Consider the following 23,770-nt stretch of genomic DNA (forward strand, 5'->3'; position numbering starts at 1 on the left):
TTCTCTAGTCTGTGTGGAGGGAGTGTTTAGGACTTCCTGGAATTCAGCATTTTCGTTGCATCCCTTGGTGTATGAGCGGACCCATGTCCTTGTTGATGGTGGACAAAACTGGCTTGATCCTGCCGGGCCCTCACCTCAAACCAGCGTTCGAAATATTCCTCGACCGATGATACCCCATGAGGATTCCTTTGATTTTCTCACACCAAAGACTGACCATGAAAACCTGTATGGCCATAGAGATAATGAGCAAGGAGAAATAAAAGCAAGTTTCTTCTCTAAAATTTCTTCTCTGACAAGTTCCAGTAGCTTCCTTGCGAAGTGGAATTCCCAGATGGACCTGGTCGCCCAAGGATTACCTCATCGCCGGTCCTACTCCAATATGATAGCCAGCTACAAGCACGCAGGGGTTCTAGTTGACCTATCACCACGGGCCAGGAAGTATGTCCGTCATATAAGAAGAGTATTTAGGTGATGTTTAACAAAATATTCGTTCTACGTTATGACTGTGATAGACGAGAAGCAATAAATAGAATAGTTGAAAAGAGAAAGGTTATTCAGTCCCTCTGTACAGGCTATGTACCTGTACCCACATATCTCCCTGCCAGAGGCGCCAGTCTCATGGATTGACAACGGCCACTGCATTAAAATCCAGGCGACGGACGGAAGTCGTCGACATCGGTGGACGGAATCTGTATTTTCCTTTGGATGGGGGTGGTGGAGGATCCGCCCTGTTTAGACTGTCAGATTACTGTGGCAGAGCACGGACAGACATTGGACAAAACACACCCATCATATTCCAGTTTGATCAGCAGATCACCGCCATCGTTGAAAACAGGGTCTTTCATAAAGAAAGTGCCGGCAGCAGGGAGACACAGGCGGTTTGCATTGGCCATCGCCTGGGACAGTGTGTCACTCACGCTATCCAGAGCAGCAGTCATGTTTTGCTTGACCTGATCTGCAATGCCCCCAGCAAGATCCTCCGCAGTACTCTCCATTTTCATGTCCCCATACTCCTTATATGTGACTTTCACATCTTCGTCATTGTTCTCCTTTGGATGAAAGACTATCCCGCCCTCTTCAATAGATGTCATGTCGATAGAGAGTTGCCAGTCGGTGAATACCTCCACCCAGAAACTGCAGGAACAGACACAGCGCTATCAGCAAGACAAACAAATGTCATGAGAGGAGAGACAGGGCAGCACTTACCTCGTACCACTCAATCCGTCTCTGTGATGATCGATCTGATATCTGAACTTACTCCCCCCCTTCACCGTCAGTCTTTCAGTTCCAGCACCGAAAGAGACGGTGGCTTGAATTTCATCACCTACACAAGGTTAGTTTCCTCGGCTTGTTTGTACCGGCACACGCAGGGAGGGGACCTCAAGCATACCCCATTCCTCCCCGATCATCCAGTCATTCGAGTTATGAGGATCAGTGACTTTGTTCTGTTCGAATTTCATGGGCGAGCTCGTTGACCATCCGCCGGAGGGATTTGGTACCCATTTGTAGTCATCGGCAGAAGCATTGGTATCCCCAATATGATATTTGGGCCTGGTCCGCCAGGGCATGTCTGACGGTGTCCCCGCATAACTGACATGTGGTGTATCTGGCACCGGTGTCATTGCCACAACCTGCCTGGCTATCGGCAGCATCCAGTTCCAAAACAAAGCTCGGTTCATACAGAACGAGGCCACTCGGTCATCGCCATCGACCCACGGCCCACTATATTGCATGGCGCCCTCTGCCGGGGGGTTCTTGAAATCAGACATTAAGAGATAGGACAGAGCATTGCTGTCCTGGTCATCCTTGTTCGCACCACTTCCATCCGCTCCACGCCATGGGTAACAGAAGTAATCGATACTGGTGGGAGGGAAAGACGGCGCGTATTTGTTGACTGCACGAGCTTTAGCATTGGTTGCCCGCACCACACGTCCCAGAACTCCTTACGCTCATCAGCGCCCTTGGTTTGTTCACGTTGGGCTGAATACCCTAGAATGCTACTGCCGCTTTCGGACATGACCTTGATCCAGTGATCGATGAATTGAAGTACGCTGGCTTTCGCCGCCGGGGTCAATTCACTCAAATTGTGCTCGCCAAAGGTTGTCAAATCCTGGTTGAATTTCGTGCTAGCTGATTTTCTCTGTAAGTAGCAAACACCCTCAAGGATCAATGGCACTCACATGACGCATCAATAAAGAGCTGCGCAAGAGAGAAGTTCGACTCGGGAAGCCCTGCACGCTCCTTAAACTTCTTATATTCCTCCGAGTCCTTGGTAATCTTCTTCTGGTCTAATAGAGGGAGAGACAGGTGGTTAGAGGCCGCTTCCATGCTCCTGGCGGTGGAAGGACGTCCATTGCACTTACTAATGACCACATTGAAAGCGAGGACCCAGTCCTTGATGTCCCATTTGAAGAGCGTGTCGGACTCATCACTCTCGTACACAGCCAGTTCACCATTCTTCAAGGCCAATAGAAAATATAGCATGGGCTGCCGACTTTCGACATGGAGCTTCACGGAAGGGATCCCGACATCAGCTTCAATATACTCCCCGTGAATGCTTTTCTTAAAGTGTGTCAACGGGCTATCGTCATCTCCCTGGGCAAGCTTCCACATGTTCTTGAATCCTGCATTCAAGGTCCTAGATGGAGGTGAAGATGACGACGGTGATGACTTCGCCGTCCAGGTTCCCTGTCCCAAAGGTAAGGATACCTCTTGGATTGGGGCTGAGATTGGCACTCCATGCGTGGATTTTTCCGTCGTGGCCCCTTGACTTATTCACTGATCCTTTCACCAGGAGCAACCTGCCTGGCTTCCTTCCTGGACCCAGCCAAGAAATGGACTGTCGTGCTGGTGGGCGGCGAGGCGATCACCGCGTTGACGTACAAGGAGTACCGATCACCGCACGGGGGCCCTGGCACGGTAATTGATGAGCTGAAAAAGATCACTGACCTCAAGGATCTGCATCTCTCGCAGACCGGTGAGAACCTCCGTCTCTGGTACACCACAGCGGCCGACGCGGTGCATTACTACACCACCACGACCACGGCTCTCTCCAAGGGCGTGGTAATCCCACTGCTGGCGAAAGGGCTAGGGGGCCGGATCTCCAGTCTGCTGTCCAGTAGGCCAGCCGACGGGGGTAGCAGGCTTTTGGTCAGTAGTCTGCTGTCCGTGGATGAGCATGGAAACCTGTTGTTGCTGCAGCAGGACCCCATCTCCCAGGCGTGGCAACAGTACCCGTTCTGGCATGCCTCGGTGGAGACTGTGACTCCAGTGACCGGAATCATGGTCCGCCTGCATGCGACAGTGGTGAATGACGGCGATGGGGATTCCGCAGACCTCCTCCCGGGCTGCTGGCTGCGCGTCAGCTGTTCCGGCGTGGTTCGGTGCATTATTAACGGCTGTCATACCACTCTTTCGCCAACGGCGGAGTGGCACCAAACTGATGCCAAGGGGGTGTTGAATATCCTCCTGCAGACCGACGATGCGACAATTCACAAGTTCGCGGTCGATGTCTATCGTCCGGCGCGAGCACCATCGAAGCCGATGGCTACAGCGGCGGAAAGAAACCTGATCGACCCGGTCCTGGATCCGTCTCAAAAGGTGCTTCCTCGAATCGAGGGAGTCAAAACACCGGACGATGTCCAGAACCTGAAAAAGCCTGATGGAAGCCCGTTGTTTGCAAAGCAGCTCGACCCTGAAGATGCAAAAGGAGCGGTGACCGCATTCAAGCAGTTAGTGGCCAGTGCGAAGGATCTTAATAACAAGGATAAGGATCGAGCGCAGGCGTATCACGCAACCGTCGTTGCCCCAGAGAACCCCAACAATTCCCCAGATATTCTCGTCCCTTTTGGGTTCTGGTCAGATGTGGGGGACGCTTTCAACGGAATGTGGCATTGGCTGGGCGATGTTGCCGACACTGTCTGGCACTGGAGTTGTGACCTTGTCGGTAAGTTCAACTCAGTTTAGTTTTTCCCGTTTTCTCATTTTTATCTCTCCCTCTCCGGAACAGTGACCATGGGCTCATCTCTGTCGCAGATGGTGCGTGGAAGTTCATCGTCCATATTGGCGAGGAGATCTACGAGATCACCCTGACGACCATCACATCAATCGTGAAAGGCGTCATCTGGGTCTTCAAAAAGATCGGTGCTGTGATTAAAGATATTATTGAATTCATCAGTTATCTCTTTGAATGAACAGATATTCTGGCTACAACGGACAGTGTCGTCGCAGGGTTCAACGCCGCATTAGATTACGGAGAGGAGTTACTCACTGGAGCTGACCTCAACGTGCATAAGTGGTTGGAGAATATTCGCACCACTATCCTGCAAAATCTCACTGATCTCCAAGCCAATGACTATGAGCAAGCGCGGGTCGGCACGGAGAAGAATGCATCACATCAGGATGCCGCGGCCACAAATGACGGGGGCGGCAACGTGGACCAGGGTGACGACGACGAAATCAAGGCTGGAGTGACCTATAACTGGTCCACGTACTGTTTCACCTATGGTGGGGGACCGACAAATGCGGTGTTGCACGACGAGACCACTCTCGTGGCGGCGGACAGCACCGAAGACCAGCTGGTGAAGCTGTGGGACGATGTCCAAGACGAGGTCAAGATCATCATGAGGACTCTGATGGACGTGGCCAAGGACCTAGTTGAGTTTTTCAACCCCGCCAGCTTCAGCGTGCGGGATGTGGTCAATAAGCTGGAAAGCGACCTGATCAACGGGATGATCGATGCCTTGGAGCAGTTAGCTGACATCCTGTTCGATGCCCTGAAGCTGGGCATCGGCATGATCCGCGATCTGGCTACCAAAGAGGTCGATATTCCCGTGGTTACGTGGCTGTGGAAAAACGTGATCGCCCGCGGACGACCCTTGACACTGCTGAATTTCTGCGCACTGTTAATCGCCATTCCCACCACGGTGCTGTATAAAGCCAAGAAGAAGTGTGCGCCCCCGAAGTTGCACGGGAGGTTGACGAAGAGCACCTTTGCCCAGTATGTTCAGGGTCAGGGAGACGCATCGCTCGCGTCGGATATCCTGGGGTTCAGTCGTGCCGCGGGGTCAAGCGTGGTCCTAGTGGGGGGCGAGTTCGACATGCTTTCGCTGGGGGTCGATGGCGTCTTCGAGGGGATTGGGCTGGAAACAGTTCCGATTGGACCTATCGACAGTTTGATGAATGTGTTGGATTCGGCGTCGCTCACCTTCGAAACCGTGGGAGGATTCTCGACCTGGCCAGTCGGGGAAACCCCGGCCGCTTTATCTGGAGTGACCACCACCGCGCTGGGCACCAGGGATGCTATCAAATATGCGGTAGGTACTCGGCGATAATGGTTACTTACATTCATTCCGCATCAATCCCGTCCCATATAAACCTGAGAGACAAACTGACATTCGATCTGTTAGGGGTGGGTCCTCGCAGGGGCTGATCTCTTCGCCGGCACAGTCGTTAAGATCGTGGGCAAGAAGAAGAACTTGGAACGACCGGTGATCAAACGATGGAAGGGAACAATCAGTGCTGTCCTGTCGGTTCCAACCCTCTGTCTTTCCCTGACGGGAGATATAATGGATGCCAGTCAAGACAGCAAAAAGGAAGTCCTAATTGTGGATGGATTCATAGAAACAGTAGCCTCGTTTGGTGCAACTTGGGGAAAATCGGTGGCAAGGTGGAACGACGAGTTCGAGAATGAACTCATGTATATGGGGTTGGCCGTCTACCAGTTTTGTACCCTGGTCAATTATGGCTTGAAGATGGCTGATTTTGTGGTTGAAGAACTGGACTGATGGCTGCGTGACTTCTGTCAAGTCAGTTTAGGCCAAGCTAATTCGATGGTCAATTCCATTCTTTTTCTGAGAAGCAATGATTATTATTTCGTGATCAATGCTGAGGACAGAGCGTTATAGTGATATCTTTGATTGTTTAACGGTATCTACAGGGTTCAGCACTGACTTAAAATGCCTGTTAGTACTTTATAGGCTGTCCAATTGTAGTCATCTGCATCTCCTTATCAGATAAACCATACAATATATTCATCACACTGTAGCATACCTAAATCAGAGGCCCATATGAGAGATCCAGAAAAGCCATGGCTGTTTACCCAGTCCAACTTCTCCTGGAACGTATCCTTGTCATCGTAGGATATCCATTGGTTCGAGTCCCATGTAAAGTATTTGACGGCAGCTTCCTTGTCATGGACCGGCGTGATATGCGGGTTATCAGATAAGATTTTCTGAATTTCGTAGTATGCAAGATCTGAGATTCGAATCAGCGTGAATTTGAACAATACCGAGAAGGAATCTCCACGAACATCCACTGGTAGCGGTACACACTCCTGGTTTCGCACCCCCGCTGAAGGGGCAGCCGGGAGTTGTGCAGCTTGGGTCTGCCAGTGTGAAGGCACGGCCATAGAAACCAAATCCTATGGCGATCTCTGAGGGCGATAGTTTCGTCCTCCACAATAGCTCAGTGGCGAATTTGATCTCGGTCAAGTTGGTATGAGCCTGGACGATCGAGCCTCTGTCACCAGATTTATTAATCTGGTGGTCTGGACGTTTATTCATTGTTTGTAACAGAACCAACTGGACTTACATTGGATTGTTGCTATCCCAGACTCCGTGAAGGTCATATGTCATCTACCATATCCTTCTGTCAACTGTCCTGGTCATTGTATGGAATGTTGGAGATCGAATAGAAGCTTACAAGATTCATCCAGTTGGCGTACTTGAGCATCCCTGGCAGGTCGAACCAGCGAAGATACCAATAGGACGAGGGAGCTGTAAATGTGATACCTAGCTCTCGGCCGGAATTGTCGAACTCCTTCCTCAGGGCTTGAAGCAATTCGACATAGTTCTTGGTATCCCCCGGCTTACCACCGCGGTCTCCCGCGCCAGGGTATTCCCTAAGCAGCTGATGTTGGCACGATAGGTAATCAAATAGGGAACAACTGAGAGAAGATAGACATACCAGTCGATGTCCACTCCATCAAAACCGTACTCATCCAAAAAGGCGAGCACATTCTTGGCGAATTTCTCCCTGATAGAAGAACTCCGGGCTATATTCCCGAATACAGGCTGAGTGAGTGTGTTATTGTCAGAAAAGGTCCAGCCACCGACACTGATGAAAATCTTCAGATCCGGCTTGGTCAGTTTGAGGTTAGCTAGATCAGTGAAAAGGGACAAGCGGGTCGCGGCATCCATGGTCATGAGCTGAAAGCTGTCGGGATCAATGTAGGCAAAGGCATAGTTGAGATTCGTTAAGCGTCCACTGAATGGACAGTTAGTTTATAGCGAGCAAGCAAACAGGGAGAACCACAAACAGGGGAGGTCGCTGGGTGATGTCTTGTGACAGGCGGATCGATCACTCCATGCCTCATAGTACCCAATAACTGTACTCGCTTAGAATCCTTTCTTGTGGCAATTGCAGCAGGAAATGTGGGTAGCCTACCTTTGGAAAGGGTATTGTTGCGTTTTGAGCCGCTGGGAGCCTGTGGGTGCAGCTCGCAGTGTGACTGGCATTTATCATTACAGAAATCTTTTGTCGTACCACAAAAGCCATACTGAGAGCAACTAAGTGGGTAGACAGGCTACCGTCAGCAATTGCATATTATTCAATGTCAAGGACAAGCGCAAACCATGTGTTCAGCGGACACGTCTTGTTGGCAGGATTCGCGAACTCGCCACATTCGGCACTGGCATCGCAATTGCTCACACAGCCCTGTCCACAGTATTTCGGGCCATAACCACAGTATCCGCTCGCTACAGTTTCTCAGTCAAGTCGAGGTCTTGCTGCTGCTGGGATGGTCTTTCACTCACCACCACAGCACGCTCCGTTACTACATGGTTCTAAAATAGCATATCAGAAAGACAAAAGTTCCAAGATCATATATGCGCCTTGAAGGAAATAAACTCACTGGCGGGACCGCAAGAATAGTCATCGCGTCGCATCAAAGAGTCGGATAAAGATAGGTCAACTCGAGAATCCTCCCGGTGGTGCGACGGGCTCTGTGCAGGTGTCCATGACTACTCGCAGCCAGAACACCACTGACAAGCCACAAGACTCCAATCAGATGCACCAACATCTCAAGGGTCTCACAGAACTATACGTGGACTTTGAAAGGCCTCGAATGAAGAAACGAAAGATGGACCAAGGGTGTTATTTCATCTCTTCGGTTTCCCAGACTCCCAGCCTGTCGAGGTCATGAACTCGAAACCTCTCTTTGACCCTCTGTCTCCACTGCACGTCCATTTACCGCAGTAACGCTCGGAACTCTGATGAGGCCATTTTCACCGGCCGAACACCAGGCATCAACTTCGACTAGGATCTGGGGGGCCGATGTAACCTCGGGTTTCTCTTCCCCTAGTCGGAGATTCTGAACATCGGTCCATTCTGCGAGACGGCTCCATCAGTGAGTAGATATGTGTGTTGAAAATGCCGGTCTGTTTGACTTCACTGGGATTATCAGGCGCTGAGATCATTTTGCTTGACTGTCTATCTGTGAACCCTGCCGGCCAAGAGGTTTGGGTAATTATCTGTATCCACAAAGTAGCGCTTATGATTGGTTGAGTGGAGAAAAAAGCTTGTATATGAAACTAACTATCTAAGCTTTAGATCTTTAGCATGCTACTAACGCAACGCCAATGAACCAAGCGAAAGTGTGAGCCAAGAATCCCTGTAAGCTAAGTATTTCAGGTCCAGCTCAGAGGTCGGTCGACCCGGTCATATCCGACGCTAGAGAGGGATATCATACGAGAAATCCTAGCAGTTAAAACGGCGCGTCTAGACAACAGCCAGAAGGTCCTCAATAATACTACTTGCATTGCCGCAGGGACGGCCATACCTTTAGCCTACGATCTAGTCCTCCAGGAGTCCAGGGTATGATACTATTTCCATATTGGGGGCTGATCACCGGCGCGATTGAGAACTAATACTGATCAGGTATCGAATGAAACAGAGATCTAAGACATATTTCGCACAATAATGCCGCAACCAAGCTCCCTCAGGCCACTATGGTAATGGACCATCTCCATGCTTCCAACTACGACAGTTTCCGGAAGCGGGAAACTTTTGGAAATTTTAGTCAGTCAATGATACGGAGGAGTAGGGACTACTCCGTAGCAGGCATACAAAGTAGTAGCAGGAGGTCGAAATCCCCGATTAAAAACTTGAACTAATACCTCACTCTGTTGCCCTTCGCGTATTCCTTTCTACTCTGGTCATCATCAAGCCTTCTGTGTACCAGTGCTCAAATTTGATTGCGGATGGCCGCCATATTCAAGTTTTCCGTCGCATTGCTGGCGTCTCTGGTTGTGGCACAACAGTTCGACGGCATTGTCCTGCCATTAGAGCTCTTGGGGCTGAGCGAACCATGCTTTGAAGCTGTTAATACAACTATCTCATCATGCCCGTTCTGGTTGGCGTTGTACACAGGGATTGAGTAAGAACAATCAAGTCATTCATTGGCTCCATACTTCTGGTACAGAGCTTGCAAGCCGAACTTCAATATGAATACAGAGACGCCAGCTTCGAACGACTGAACCGCACGCAACTAGACCTCTTGTGCCAAAGCTCATGGCGGAAAGACCTTCAATCCCTTCGCACAACTATGCAGAAGGCCTGCACAGCGCCTACAGACGTCATGGTGCCCGGTGCAACAGCGTATCCTGGTATATCTCTTGGCTGCCTTATGTGAATTGTCCTGACTTGATTCCCTTAGCAACGTTCCTGATCGACCGATATCTTTACTCCTCGGAGCTTTCGTGCTTGACTGAGCCGTAAGTGTAGACTTCCCGTTCCTGCGTGGCTTTCACACGGATTGGACTGATTTGTATTCGTTCTTCGTTCGTAATAGATCTACTGGGGAATACTGTGATGTTGTTATGGCTAGCTGGGCAAATCAGACCGAGTATACAGCGGCACAGAACTGCTCTCCGTGCCAGCTCTCACTTCAAAAGCTGCAGCTTTCCTCACCATTTAGCTACTCGGACGATGATGCGGCTGACTTTGCGTCCTTGACAGCCAGCTGCAGCGCAACCACCTATACCTATGCCACACCTACAGCGTATGCAATCAATGCAACTACAGCTACACCTACAATGACCCACACATGTGCTGGGGGCTCCTATCATGTTCAAGCAGACGACTCTTGTGTGTCAATCTCGGGTGCCGTCAATGTTTCCACATACGATCTGATCTCGTCAAATGCCTTGGACCTGGCTTGTAATTCCCTCTCAGAGGGCAGAACACTGTGTCTTCCGCCAACTTGTACCACGCACTAATTAGATATGCCAGACACATGCGATTCGCTTACAGCCAGCTTGAATATTACCTTCGCGCAGCTGCTAGCGTGGAATCCTATCATCAACTCCGGCTGTTCCAATCTAGCTACCTGGCGGGGTTGGTTTCTTTTTGCAAGGTACGTTCTGGCCCCTTTCTTTGAGACTCATACTAAATCTAGTAATTCAGTTCCCCCATGGGAACTGTACCAATTCATCAGGGCACTACGCCGACAACGGCAGCCCCAGTGCCCACCAACGCACAGGGACAGTCTAATACCAATTGCGCGGAATGGTATCTTGTAAGTTCTGTTGCACCCATTTTCCTAAACTCTGAAGCCTTCTCATACCGATCCATAATGAAGGTCCAATCTGGAGACTACTGCTCGTCTATCTCTGTCAAATTCGGCATCTCCTTGAACGACTTTTACTTCTTAAACCCCCAAGTCGATGTCAACTGCTCTAATCTGTGGCTAAACACGTCCTACTGCGTGCAGGCAGTGGGTAACATTGCAACGTACCCGGCTTACCCCGTCACGACGCCTTCGTACACCTTCACGAAGGCACCTTCGACAACAGCATTTACTCCAGTACCCATTGCTACGCCTCCGCTGAATCCGAAGGCCCCAGGAACGTGGACTAATTGTACAATTTATGGAAATGCTTTTAATACAAAGATCGCCGATTATGAGAGCCTCAACTCTTGTAGCAGCTGGTCCATTAACTTGGGTTCCACCGTCGAGCAATTGATTCACTGGAACCCCAGCCTTGACCCGCAGAATTGTGTTCTGGATCCTGCGTATAGCTACTGCCTGATTTCCGGCGAGCCAAAAGGTATTCTTCTATCACCACCGACTTTCTTCATAAGCTAACGTAACTTCCTCCTGAAGTGATCGAGTATTTCCCTTACGATTATTGCTTCTCAGCGAACATGACGCTTATTCCATCTACTTCGGTTCAACCTTCAGCCTGTAACTGCTACATTGAGCTTCGGGCCCAGGACCAGTGTAAACTCCCTTAAAACGATCCATAAAAGCGTTCTTGTTCAGATCGCTAACTGCTTCACAAGCCCTCTTCAACTGCTCCATGTTCCCCGGCCTCTTCAACGTCACTGTCCCTGAAGTGACCAGCATGAATCCCTGGCTCGGAACAGACTGTGACAAGAACCTATGGAGCGCCCTCTCTAGCGACGGATACTTGCAACTATGCGTGCAGCAGGGTCAACGCAATGTAACCACCTCTACTGTACCATCCACAACTGCAACCGCAACCGCAACCGCCACTACTACAACCTCGTCAACCGTTGCTACGCCTCCGGCCCCGACCCAACCCGACGCTGCTGCTAACTGTACGAACTGGCACACAGTTGTTTCTGGAGACGGGTGCCAGGCGATCGCGGCAAAGAACGGCATCTCTTTGTCGGACTTTTATTTGTGGAATCCGGGCGTTGGCTCTGATTGCTCAACGCTCTGGCTTGGGCATGCTGTGTGTGTGGGCGTGTAGAGCCCTGATGCTCAACGGGCTATGGCCTCTTTCGTCTGTTGGAACTTGATATGCCATGGCGCTGGTCATGACCTCAGTCATCTTCCTACGGCGGCTGCGAATCTGTTGCCTCCAGTGGCCGCCTTGGTTTTTGCTCCCTCCCTTTAGTACATCTATAAGTCGTCGAATCATCTTCTCAGGAAGAGATATGCTGAAATCATCACTGCTTGACAGATCTGTTAGCTATCATCTGCCAGATACCGTGGCTCAAGACATAGTTAACTACTTAGATATGGCGATAATACCTATTACTACTCATGATAGGACGTAACTATATAAGCATTAAACTCCTGCTATTTTTCTTCCTCTGTGTCTTATTCTGGCCGTTTGGCTAAATATATATGAAGTAGATATGACAGTAGACAACAAGTACGTTAAACAACTGTACACCATGCTCTGCACAAACCAACTATTCTACTTTATTATCATTATTCTCTACCTAGAAGAGGTCCAAAGCTACGACTCCCGCATCGCACTCGACACAACCGCCACAATCGCCGGCCCCTGAACTACCCCCTTCACCCCGCCATCCTCCTGCTTCGACATCCACACAAGAACCTACCTCGACTGGTGCTCCCGCCTCGAAATCGGCTGCCAGGGCCCCTACGGCAACGACTGCTGTCCGGACAGGTGGCTCGAAAACGTCTACTACAGTCCCGGGATGTGTCCGTCGGGATACTACGGCTGCACACTCCCGACTCGAAAGAGCGGCAGGAGACGACGAATGTCTGTTGTCCGGAGTGAGTTTGGCTTTCCTCGTTTCACGTTCACGTTTCACTTGACTAGGTCATTTGAGGCGAGGCTGGTGTTGACGAAGAGCAGACACTTCGACTGCGCAGGCGAACATCTCTGCACGAGACGGTTGAATAACCGCCAGATCCTCACGTACGTGGACTCGACGGCCTCGACGCAGGTCACTGCTTATGCGGTGACCGCTACACCGATCCAGATACGCTTGCGGGCTGCAGAGTCGAGTGTTGTTCCTGTGATCGGGGAAATAAATGGACTGGCGAATACTTGAATGCCCACACCAACTTGACTGAGATGAAGACAGTGTTTAATCTACTATAGTGGAACAACATTGATGCAGACATAGTGACCATAGGCTTAGTATTCTACAGGCATGCCTATATTATTACCAGTCTGGGCTGCATAAAGCCTAGGTATCTTTATCTATCTAGTAGGAAGAAGGGTGAGTGCAGTAATAAAACTAGAGTTTTACTTAATAGTAAGATTATAGATATTATATCTAGTAAATAGCTATCTATAAAACTACATAAGGATGCAGTTATTAAAGTAATACACTAGGATGACTAGTAGGTGTCTTATAATAATAAGGAAATATTTTAGATTAAGACTAACTTTGCCTGAGAGCAGTATCTTAGTAGTATTATAGTTTAGGCTATTAGCTATAATATATAGAATAGCACCTTCACAGGCATGCTAGCTATAGTATTAAATAAGTCTATTTTAGTATAATAGCAGGTATAAGATAATAACTATATTATTAAAATAACTAACTATAATACCTATAAGTAGAGTAACTATAGTAAGCCCTATCTATTAGGCTAGTAAATAATTAAGCAGGAGGATAAATAGTGTAAGAGCTCTAATAACTATATACTTAAATCTATAGGCTATAATAGTGTTAGCTACTATTCCTAGTACTATCCTCTAACCATAGCTCTAAAATATAGGTGGTATAGCTTTAATAATAGATACTATAGGTCTGGCTATCCTAGTAGATTAGTTAAGGTTAGCTTAACCTATAAAGACTATAAGAACTATAAATGTAATTACTAGGCTGCCTGCTACATAATTAAGAATAATAATAAAAGTAAGATTATAAGTGTAGCCCTATATAATACCTATAAGTAGGTAGCTTATCCTCTATATAATATAGGTATATATTCCTTTAAAGGTACTATAAAGCCTACTAAGCTAGTTAAATCTAGTATAGGTAGTAGAGGTATCTATTATCTTCCTAATAAGAAAAAAGAGTAGACTATTTTCCCTAAAGGATAATTAAGTAAGTATAAGCTCTACTTATAAACTACGAAGATGTAGGCCTGAAACCAACCCAAAGTAGAACTAAACCAAACCAAAATCTAACTATAGTGAGTTAGTGACTGCCTATCTAGGTCTAGGGGGAGATTTTGCGGAGAAACTTGCACCAAATTGGAACGGACCAGGTTTAGTTCTAGTTTCTAAAATTTGGAGTGTTAGCCGTCTACGGAGTATATAGTAAACAATCCCCAATTACGGGCTGTAAATTGTATTAAGGCAAAAGTTGCGTATCCCATACGGAATCCCAAACTCCCATCCGCTTCTAACGGAGCACTGTACATCATCAATTCTGATATTAGGGGCTGTGGTTGGTTATCGTTGCTCCGCAAGTCTGCCTGTCACACCCGCCCTGCGGTGTTGGTGTTGTAACAACTGGATGCGCGAGGCCTCGACGACGGAATGGGGCTTCATGGATCTCGCGCGTGTCGGTCACTCCATAAATTATATAATGTAGCTTTTTACATCCCGAATACCTAACAACGGAACATGTTGAAGTCTGAAATTATGCTGTTAAAATAAATATACCGCAAAGCCACTTACATCATAGATGGTTTTCTAAAATGAACGGTCCCAAACATGGTCAGATAATTCAGTCTGATTTTTCATTAGCGATAACTTATCATTAAAAATAAGACAGCCAACCATTGTTATTGTTGGATTATTCAAGACAGAGAAAGGCCTGTGAGATGGGGGTACAGAGCCGGCTCGCCTGGCCGACTCAGCCTGAGATACGTCATGCTACAGCTCTTGGTCTAAGCTAACACAGAGCCGATGTCACTCTATCTTCCTTGGTAGAGCCCCGAGTCATTGAGTCACAGACGGACCTACATCCTTTATGCGGACAAATACCCCTATTAGGCTAATACCTGGGTCGTCAGGTCCATGGAAGCCATTGTTGATACCCCGTGCCGGGCCCACTTTGTCTCCTGCACCCTATTCTGGCAATTGATCGTTTCAAAGAGTCAAGGAGGCACCAAAGTACATGATCTTCATGGTGGTTCCCCCAAATGCGCCAATCAGCTGGGGGTTTCCCAGTCGGGGCGTGACGCTAAGAAGCTGGCGCTTCCCTGGGCATTAGCTTGTCGACTAGCGGCATTGCTTGAAATAACTAATTTCTGACCTGCTTCGCCCAAAGCACCAATGGGGTCAACTGGCGAGTGAAGACGGCCAAGGATGGAGACCACCAAAGGGCTGCTGGCTAATTACATGCCGCCACCAACATGGGGACGAGTCATTCTATGCAGGCTACCCTAGTTTGACCCCAAATGTTTTTGTACTTTTGGGGCAAAAGACAGCATTCAAGACTTTGGGGGCCACGCGTTGATAATCGTCTCCGACTCGTCATATTATACCCCAAGCGGACGGCAATCGACCGAATTCGCCCGGGCATAACAGTTGGGTGGCGAAGTCACCGATCACATTGCCGTGCAGGTAGTACCCGGAGCAATCCTCGCGGTTCGAGTTCGACCATTGTGTCGAGGCCACAAAGGACAAGGCTGTCAGAAATGGATCAGACGACAGGACAGACGAATCCATCCGCGCTGGATTCAATTCCTGAGTAGTCAGCCAGAGCTCGTCCAGATGGCTTGGTATCTTATATCCAGCCCTAAATGATTTTCACGCCCAGACCACCGTTTGGCACGTTTAGAACGTGGCCTCCACGGGTTAGTTAGCGGGGCAGAAAAAAGAAACAAAGCTTTACAGCCCAGGCACAGCGTTGGGGGATTTCTGCAAGGCCTACATCAAGCCTTAGTTGAGTCCATGGCACGAGGACCAGAATTCTCAGCGCCAAATGAGGGAAGAAAGCGATCCTCGAAGCTGTGACGTGCAGGGTATGTGAGATGGCCCTGCCAGTACCTCTCTACACTTGCAAGCCAGCGCCGGACCCCGGCAAGTGGGCAGGGAAGGACGTGCACCCCGGGCCGGATCTGCAGTGAAACGCGGCACTATCACCTAATCATGTCCTCCCACCGCGCAGGAATGAACAGGGGGACTGCCAGGGTCAATCGGCTTGAGCCGCCTGAGTCTTATCTGGTTCCCTTCCGCGCGTGCCGAGGCGAGCCATGGCAAATCAAACACTTCACTCACATTATACCGACACAGTCGTTGGCCGGGTCTCTCAATCGAAATTGAAGTCTCGCCCCTATGTCGCCGGACATTCCCCCAAGCTATCCAGCCCCGTCCTGGTGCCAATGATTGCGGGCCGTGGAAGTTTCAGAAGCAAATTTGATGCACGAAACAAAGACCCATTCAAATACTCCATTTGCACCGTTTCATCCTGTGATTTTCCTGCAATGCGCAGGCCGCAAGGGCGAAGGTGCACCAGGCTGGGAAAGACTTGATGCGTATGGACAACTTACACTACACACCTCTATATACACGATATGCAAGGCGGCTGATTAGGAGCCCTCAAAGGGGTAAGATGGTGCAATTCAGCCATTATTCGTTTGAAATCGCGATCTCTACAGAATTGATAAGAAAACTTCGTGTTCACACATCAGCTAATGCACGGAGTCGTCCCCGTATCGACACAGTCTTGTTTTTTCCAGTTTAGTCAGAACAATATCACTCGTCGCTGCAATTACTAAACTTGTCTACTCCGCACGCCCGTTGTGCTGCCTATCCCCCACCTGAATAAGAGATCAAAATGCCTGCTGCCTGGTTCCCTCATTGACGATTTGCCTCGAGAGCCAGAGGCAGAGCCAGTGTCTGCCGTTAAAACTGCCATGAGCGATTTAGCACAATCAAAGACCACGACAACGACAACAACAACAACAAATGGCCCCAAGCTACGTACAGCATGTGATAACTGCCAGCTGTCCAAAGTACGATGTAGTCGAGGCAAGCCTTCGTGCTGGCGGTGCAGCCAGAGCGGCGTCCAGTGCGTATACAGCCCACTGAGGAGGACGGGGCGCCCGCCCAAGAACAGCGACAACAATGCTGCCGCGCAGCGTGAAAAGGCCACTTCGAACCGGTCGTCGACTACAAATTCATCACAAAATCGCTCTCCCCGCGATATTATCACCCGGGAAGCCTCGCCCGATCGCACCTGTTACCGTCACCATCCACCGCAGGACGCCATCGCCGCCAATGACGTGCCGACGACCTGTTCGCCAGTACGGCTGCAACAGCCTCCGACGGAATTGGCGGCATCTTCAGCCGCACCAGGCGGTGCAATACTTGCCGGGCATCCCATGGACAACGCTGTATCCCAAGACCCAACCCAGAATCCTGCGCTGTCCATGGCAAATCTGCACATGGGCGTCAGTGCCAGTGACTTCTCCGCCTTGGATATGGATCTGGACCTGGATATGGGCATGTGGGCGGTGCCGGCCATGTCAGACCTGGCAATGGATTACAGCCAGGGAGCTATCGGCCCGACCGCTATGACCGGCTCAGAAACGGACGAGATGGGCCATCTCACGCTGGGCTCAGTGCTCTCGTCCCCCTCCACCGCATTCGATCCCCACGAACCGAGAGGCTGCGCGCATCGAGCCCAAAACAAGCCACAGACGACTCTCCTGAGCGGTCTTGGCGCCCTGTCGACCGCCATGTCGACTGCCATGCCAATCAGCAGCGTCTCTGAGGCAATTGCCGAGACGGGACTGGCTAGCCCGCCCCCGTCGGCTCCGACCACAGCCTCGTCCAGCCACCACACATCATCACTCTCGGGCGCACGCACCGGGAGCGTCGGCGTCGGCTCCGGCACGCGAGAGCGCGCTAGCAATAGGCCGTGCTCGCAGGACGGAACCTGCTACAAGGCCCTCTCCGGGTTGCTGATCAAGCTGGGCGACTTTGACCTGTCCCCGGCAGAGGCCATGCAGCTGGACGGCCTGCTGTGCATTGACCGTGAGCTCCAGCACAAAGTACGCATGGCACTTGACTGCGGGCACTGCACGGAGATGCCCAGTAATCAAAACTTGCTCATGATTATATACATGTCCCTCGACAGCTTACTGTCTCTCTTTGAGAAGCAGCAAAGGCAACACAAAGACAGCTCAGGCAGCGCCAATGGCTACCACAATCGAAGTTCGTCGACCGCAACGGCCGCCGTCGTCGCCGCCGCCGCCCCGCGACGACACCTCGTGTCGCATTCGCGTCTGCCGTCTTCTCGATTCCCCCACGAGAAGTCTGATGACACAAGCTCTCGGAGACTGCGCCAGTTTCCCTGGACCGAGCAATCTCTTGTTGTCGGCAGCTTCCTCGTAGATGATGTGGTCAAGGCGAGCTTTCTGCAGCGCCTTGTTTTGGACTACATTGACAATGTGCTCTCCATACTTGCTGAGCTTGAAAAGATGGCGGATACAATAATGAAGGGCGTGAATTGCATGATATCCCGACAGAAGGCAGATGATATCTACAAGAGAGGGCGTATTTTCTGCGCGCCAGACTACTTCTGGCAACCGACGAGAACGGCACGTTGTAACAGTGCCTTCGGCCATGGCGATGGTCCATTCTGTTGTGCTTTTTCATACTTGTCCCAATGGTCCTTCTTTTGAATGGTGGTATCACACAATATAATGTTTTTACTCCATCTATCTGACAATATAACTTCCAGTGTCTATGACCGTGATGTCAATAGCCTAGCTTTCTGTCCGGGACGTTAATAAGCTCTTCACCCTTATCCAAGCGGTCCAGATTGATCTCCAGAATATCCAGCATTCTATTCCAGTTATTCACACTCTGCCAGCTCACATGGGGCGTGATCACCACATTGGGGGCGCTAAACAACGGATGCGATTCAGGCAGGGGCTCGGGATCCGTCACGTCCACAGCCGCGCCCCGAATTTTGCCCTTGTGCAGTGCATCGACCAGGGCCTCCGTGCGTATCAGCTTGCCCCGCGCAACATTGGAGACGAACGTTCGCTTTGTGCCCTGCGCCAATATATCGAATTGCTCCGCCCCGAGCAGATACTCGGTCGCCGTGGTCAGCGGCAGACAGAGCACCAGGATGTCCAGGTCCTGGCGCAGGAACTCGTTGACGGCGTCTTTGGACTCGCCGTGGAACCACCTGGAGGGCAGTTCGCCCTGCGGGTCTCCCATGCCCGGGACGCTGTAGTGGTCGCTCTTGGCTTTCTTATCTGCGGTGTATGGCGTTCGCGTGAAGGCGTACACCTCCATCCCCATTGCCGTGGCGAGACGGGCACACTGACGCCCGACGGACCCATATCCAAGAATGCCCACACGCATTCCTGCAGAGTCTCTGGTCTCGGCTCTGACAGTTGACCAAGTGGCCTCTTTTTGGGATTCAATGTGGCGCAGGAGGTTGTGATTTCTCATAATCCACGTCGACATGACCCACTCTGCAATTTGAGGGCTAAGTAGAAACATTGATGTGAGACAAGTGATTAAGAAGGCAAAAATAGGTCTTGGGAAGGTTGCTTACCAGTGTATGCCACTCGCAGTGCTGATTGCAACGTCCGGAGACTTGTACCTCTCGTGATGGATCCATCGATCCACGCCAGCCGAGGTCAGCTGTATAAAACGCACATTGGACATGAGTTCTTCCGGGTGCGTCAGATAGAGGCACGCCAGTGTGACGCCCTTCCAGAGCTCCGGCTCGATCTTGTTTGCCTCCAGACCTAGCTCCAACCGCAGAACCCTGGACCGTATTTCGATCCCCGGATATTTGAATTCGATCTTTTTCTTCCACTCCGCTGGAACTTCAATGGGCATTTGGAGTAGAAGAACATCGTTGCAGAGCTTGCTGGCTGGACGTCCAGCGTTCAGAGGAAGAAAAGAAGATGCCATTGTCGGTATCACTGAGGTTGATCGCTGAGGTTATCTACTGCTAGTTTTTGTCAACGCCACAAGATGCAGAGTTAACCAGATGCCATTTGCTTTTTGTTAGTCTTTTCGTCTTTTAGTAATGGGCCGAAGCCTGCTATTAAATGTGACCGATGCATAGAATGCGCCGCGGGAGGCGGCGGTGCCTTACGTGCACAAGTCTCCACGAGAGTTTGAACGCATCTACTGCGATTACAATTTCCTTCCACCAAGCGGTTTTAGAGAGCAATCATCACAAATCCAGAATATCTGTCAAATTTTATTTCTATATTGCAACATCTGTGCGATCCACGCCAATCCTTCCAGCCGCCACGCGTGCATGTGCTCACTGCTTCCACTTGAGAATCGACATGCCATCGTACAGCGGCAAAACGAGCGAGTCAATGCGGGAGTCGTTCTTGCAGAACTCGTTGAGCTTGCGCATGGCCTTGCCGCACTCGATCCAGTAGGGGACAAGATCCTTACGGAGATGGGGGCCAGCGTTGGTGTCAATGGCAAGACCGCGAGAAAAGACTATGCACGCATCAGCTCAGTCATGTCATGTGCTTTCCAATTGCTGAACTTACCATTGTCGCAGATGATGATGCCATTGGGAGACAACAACTTCCTATCCAGGACGGTGCGGACGTAGCCCTCGTAGCCTTCCTTGTCGGCGTCGACAAAGACAATGTCAAAGCTTCCCTGGAGGGTCTTGAGCGTGTCTTGGGCAGGCCCTTCGAGCAGGGTGACGCGGTCCTGCATGTTGTTGCGCTCGATTGTTCGCTTGGTAGCATCAATCATGCGCTGCTCAATCTCGAGAGTGATAATCTCAGCCTTTTGCTTGGTGGTTGCCTCATACCACGCGAGGGCGCTGAAACCAGAGTAGCTGCCGATTTCCAAAACTAAGAAAAAGATGTTAAATTTACTTTCTTCGCAAACGACCAAAAAGCCTTTCGCGCGTACTTTTCTTTGGCTGCAAAATCTGGGCAAGGAATTTGTTAGTCGCGCCCTGAAGCAGCGACGACATCTTGTCAGCATCGTCAAAGTTGTCGCGCGTCCACTCCCAGACCTCTTGCATGCCTGGGCTGATGCCGTCAGTGAAGCTCTGGCAGTACTCTGTCGCCATGGCTGCCTGCTCGATCTATGAGATGGACCGGGATTAGTTACATTGCCCGGTGGCAAGACAACTTCCAACAAGGCGACGTACAGTAAACGGTAAAACGCTGTTCATCATTTTGGCGGTAGTTTGGGGGTTGTGTGCTGATTCTTTGCAGCGAATAAAATCCAATATTGGCAATGTAGTCGTTGTAATCTCACATCTGAGCTTAAAGGTCGAGTCTCATATACTTTTCATCTTAGCAACACTGATAACTTTCATTTACTGACTGCTGCCTCAATTACTACACGAGAAGGGAGCTCGGAATCCCAAAAGTAGCCTGCAGCCCGCGCCATTCTCTCCCCTACAAAGATGATTTTTGCGGCTCCTTATTTTGTCCACCGAGCGATATGGGACGGTTCGTTCATGCCACGGCGCTGGCAGGAAACTTGGAGTTTCTCGGTGGCTTTCATATGAAACGCGGGATTCGCTGCAGGGGATCTACAAAAGTGGCCGCGGCGCATTTGGCAGGGCGACGGGGGGGGGGGGGGGGGCGAAGATCCTCGGAAACCGGATACGCTTCCTTAAGTGGTGGTAATACGGTCTGGATTATTCACTGGCCAGAGGTGACTGAATCGATGTCATTCGCATAAGATTTGATTACAGGAAAGGACGAAAATAGTGTACCTTGGCCGCAGTTGGATATTCATAATCAAATCATTTATTGCTCGTGCTAGTTCTTTACAATACTATAGCTACCCGTCATGCGATATCTAACATGTTCTTCCACAGTCAAGATCTCAGCGGAAGACTGTGCTTGCACCGGAAGCCCGTCGAGAGGCTTTAGCTTGGTATCTAGGTTACCATCAAAGAAGAATACAATACTATACCTGTCGTCGCTGCTCTTGTTCCAAACGCGATGGAGGCTGCTGCGATACTCGCCTCCTGTGAGCAGCGACATAACGTCGCCCAGGTTGACAATATAGACATCTGGGTTGGGCGGCACGCCAACCCACTGGTCCGTCTTGTAGTCTTTCACCTGGAGCCCGGGATGCTCGTCCTGAACCAGCAGGGTGATGGCGCCAAAATCGGTGTGCTCGCCGGCACCAAGCTGCATCTTGGCTGTTCCCTGCGAACCTGGTGTGGGCGGGTAGTGCAGCAGGCGAAGGAGCCACATGGGGTCGTTGGCCTGTAGATCGTCGAAGCAGTGCGATCCACAGGGCAGGGTGGCGGCGAGGAGGTCAAAAACGATGCGGGAGACCCGCAGCATCTCGGAATAGTATTCTTCGGTGACAGAGCGAAAGTCGGCGACCGGAAGAAGGTCAGACGACGGCCAGACATTGGGGCCTTCCAGGAAACGGCCCTGGATGACACGAGGGTGATCCATGGGCATGTCTTTGGAGATGAAAAACCCCTCCTTGACGTCTCGCAAGATTCCGTCTTCTTCTTCTTCTTCCTCCGTCTCGTAGGACTGTGAGCCCATGACATCGTAGCCTCGAAAACCAGGGTTCTTCCTCGCATCAAGCCGAAGTTTCTCCTTTGCAGGAAGAGCAAAGAATTTGGCCGAGGCTTCAAACACGCGCTTTTGCAGCTCTAGGGACACCCCGTGGCCTTTCATTTGGAAGAAACCCGTCGATCGACATGCTCGCCGGACATCATCAATAACTTGCTGAGCGGCATCGCTCTTGGGATTCTCACGGAACGGCGTAATGTCTATGAGGGGCAAGTAAAAGCCTGGCAGATCTTGGACGGAAGGCATTATTTCCGAGAGACAATCGTTATCAGAATGACTAGGGAGAAGTCTACTTGGAGAATTGGCGGAGAGGAGCAAAATTGATCAATGGGGTCACTCGTGTGATAAAGCTATTGCTAAATATTCTCTCTATCCGTTATCCTATATCACCACAACCTCAGTCCATTTGCCCTTTTTGGCAGGACTTCGGGTCGTTTCGGTCGGGACATTAGTGAAGGCACAGCTGCATCCCCGTGCAGGAGATGCTCTTCATATTGGGCCGTTGCTTTGTTGGTTTCCCGATTGAGGAAGCGGATCCTAGAACGTCTTTCTGCGGATATTGTTCATAAATGCGACAAAGAAAATGAGCGTAGCATAGTCAGAAGACTCAAGTCCCTCAATTATACCTTCACAGGCACGATGCATTCAGGGCCGGCGCCCGACCAGCATACACGCCATCTCCCTCGCATACTTTGCCTCCATGGCGGAGGAACCAACGCACGTATTTTCCGCGCCCAATGTCGCGGAATTGTTGCGCAGTTAAAGTCGGAATACCGCCTCGTCTTTGCTGAAGCACCATTCGAGTCTCAAGCGGGCCCCGATGTCACGCAGGCCTACGGCGGATGGGGCCCGTTTCGTCGCTGGCTTCGCTGGCTACCTGACCAGCCTCATGCGCACCCCAACTTCATAATTGAGCAAATCGATGGGGCGTTGATGGATGCCATGGCTACTGATACTCGAGCGGGCGCAACTGGCGAATGGGTCGGCATATTGGGCTTCAGTCAGGGCGCGAAAGTAGCCGCTAGCATCCTGTATAGACAACAACTTCGACACCAAGTCCTCGAGCAAGACGACTGGTTCAAATTTCAATTCGGCATTCTTCTGGCAGGCCGAGCGCCTCTTGTTTCTTTGGATCCCGACCTGTGGCCGGATCGGACCCTCCCAGATGCGTCGCAAATTACGGACTGGCCCAGGAGGGACAGCGACAAGCGCAGTTTCTACGGCAATGGACACATTCTGAGTATTCCCACCCTGCATGTGCACGGTCTCAACGACAAGGGCTTAGAGCTCCACCGGAGCCTATTTGAGGACTTTTGCGACTCGCGGAGCAGGCGTTTGGTAGAGTGGGATGGGGCGCATCAAGTACCGCTGAAGCTTAAGGATGTGCAGGTGGTCGTGGAGGAGATACGTAATCTTGCAGCTAGCGCAACAGCGTATACCTACAACCAGCCATAGGAATAAAAGTATAAATCATGACGTCTCACAACTGCTGTCTTTTGAATACTGCACCCA

The 23,770-nt window shown here is 50.5% G+C and overlaps 9 protein-coding genes across 9 annotated transcripts, besides 1 other annotated feature; 4 read left to right on the forward strand and 5 right to left on the reverse strand.

Annotated features, from left to right (window-relative positions):
• Positions 1-616: 616 nt before the first annotated feature.
• Positions 617-2,484, reverse strand: NFIA_003650 (uncharacterized protein; the record flags this gene model as incomplete). The annotated part of the gene is made up of 7 exons (XM_001258905.1): positions 617-728; positions 787-1,134; positions 1,207-1,324; positions 1,391-1,894; positions 1,948-2,130; positions 2,181-2,288; positions 2,364-2,484. The coding sequence occupies 7 exons, from the start codon at positions 2,482-2,484 to the stop codon at positions 617-619; spliced, it is 1,494 nt and encodes a 497-aa protein (XP_001258906.1).
• A 127-nt stretch (positions 2,485-2,611) lies between these two features.
• NFIA_003660 (uncharacterized protein) lies at positions 2,612-5,786 on the forward strand (the record flags this gene model as incomplete). The annotated part of the gene is made up of 5 exons (XM_001258906.1): positions 2,612-2,699; positions 2,795-3,946; positions 4,036-4,176; positions 4,198-5,315; positions 5,409-5,786. The coding sequence occupies 5 exons, from the start codon at positions 2,612-2,614 to the stop codon at positions 5,784-5,786; spliced, it is 2,877 nt and encodes a 958-aa protein (XP_001258907.1).
• Positions 5,787-6,010: 224 nt separating this feature from the next.
• NFIA_003670 (putative chitinase) lies at positions 6,011-7,517 on the reverse strand (the record flags this gene model as incomplete). Its single annotated transcript, XM_001258907.1, has 6 exons — positions 6,011-6,255; positions 6,311-6,519; positions 6,592-6,635; positions 6,703-6,901; positions 6,967-7,266; positions 7,447-7,517. The coding sequence occupies 6 exons, from the start codon at positions 7,515-7,517 to the stop codon at positions 6,011-6,013; spliced, it is 1,068 nt and encodes a 355-aa protein (XP_001258908.1).
• A 2,361-nt stretch (positions 7,518-9,878) lies between these two features.
• NFIA_003680 (LysM peptidoglycan-binding domain-containing protein) lies at positions 9,879-12,837 on the forward strand (the record flags this gene model as incomplete). Its single annotated transcript, XM_001258908.1, has 7 exons — positions 9,879-10,218; positions 10,338-10,414; positions 10,496-10,576; positions 10,772-11,108; positions 11,344-11,720; positions 12,260-12,556; positions 12,613-12,837. 7 exons carry the CDS (start codon positions 9,879-9,881, stop codon positions 12,835-12,837), a joined length of 1,734 nt encoding a protein of 577 aa, XP_001258909.1.
• Positions 12,838-16,609: 3,772 nt separating this feature from the next.
• On the forward strand, positions 16,610-18,382 carry NFIA_003690 (Zn(II)2Cys6 transcription factor domain-containing protein; the record flags this gene model as incomplete). Its single annotated transcript, XM_001258909.1, has 1 exon — positions 16,610-18,382. The coding sequence occupies one exon, from the start codon at positions 16,610-16,612 to the stop codon at positions 18,380-18,382; it is 1,773 nt and encodes a 590-aa protein (XP_001258910.1).
• Positions 16,637-16,661: a microsatellite.
• Positions 18,383-18,458: 76 nt separating the features above from the next.
• NFIA_003700 (D-isomer specific 2-hydroxyacid dehydrogenase family protein) lies at positions 18,459-19,559 on the reverse strand (the record flags this gene model as incomplete). Its single annotated transcript, XM_001258910.1, has 2 exons — positions 18,459-19,200; positions 19,270-19,559. The coding sequence occupies 2 exons, from the start codon at positions 19,557-19,559 to the stop codon at positions 18,459-18,461; spliced, it is 1,032 nt and encodes a 343-aa protein (XP_001258911.1).
• A 436-nt stretch (positions 19,560-19,995) lies between these two features.
• NFIA_003710 (O-methyltransferase) lies at positions 19,996-20,775 on the reverse strand (the record flags this gene model as incomplete). Its single annotated transcript, XM_001258911.1, has 3 exons — positions 19,996-20,183; positions 20,237-20,551; positions 20,613-20,775. The coding sequence occupies 3 exons, from the start codon at positions 20,773-20,775 to the stop codon at positions 19,996-19,998; spliced, it is 666 nt and encodes a 221-aa protein (XP_001258912.1).
• A 703-nt stretch (positions 20,776-21,478) lies between these two features.
• On the reverse strand, positions 21,479-22,504 carry NFIA_003720 (isopenicillin N synthase family dioxygenase; the record flags this gene model as incomplete). The annotated part of the gene is made up of 1 exon (XM_001258912.1): positions 21,479-22,504. One exon carries the CDS (start codon positions 22,502-22,504, stop codon positions 21,479-21,481), a length of 1,026 nt encoding a protein of 341 aa, XP_001258913.1.
• Positions 22,505-22,897: 393 nt separating this feature from the next.
• Positions 22,898-23,713, forward strand: NFIA_003730 (uncharacterized protein; the record flags this gene model as incomplete). Its single annotated transcript, XM_001258913.1, has 1 exon — positions 22,898-23,713. One exon carries the CDS (start codon positions 22,898-22,900, stop codon positions 23,711-23,713), a length of 816 nt encoding a protein of 271 aa, XP_001258914.1.
• Positions 23,714-23,770: the final 57 nt, after the last annotated feature.

The sequence above is a fragment of the Aspergillus fischeri genome, genomic scaffold (assembly GCF_000149645.3).
Source record: "Aspergillus fischeri NRRL 181 1099437636265 genomic scaffold, whole genome shotgun sequence".
In the NCBI taxonomy this organism is placed as follows: Eukaryota; Fungi; Ascomycota; class Eurotiomycetes; order Eurotiales; family Aspergillaceae; genus Aspergillus; species Aspergillus fischeri.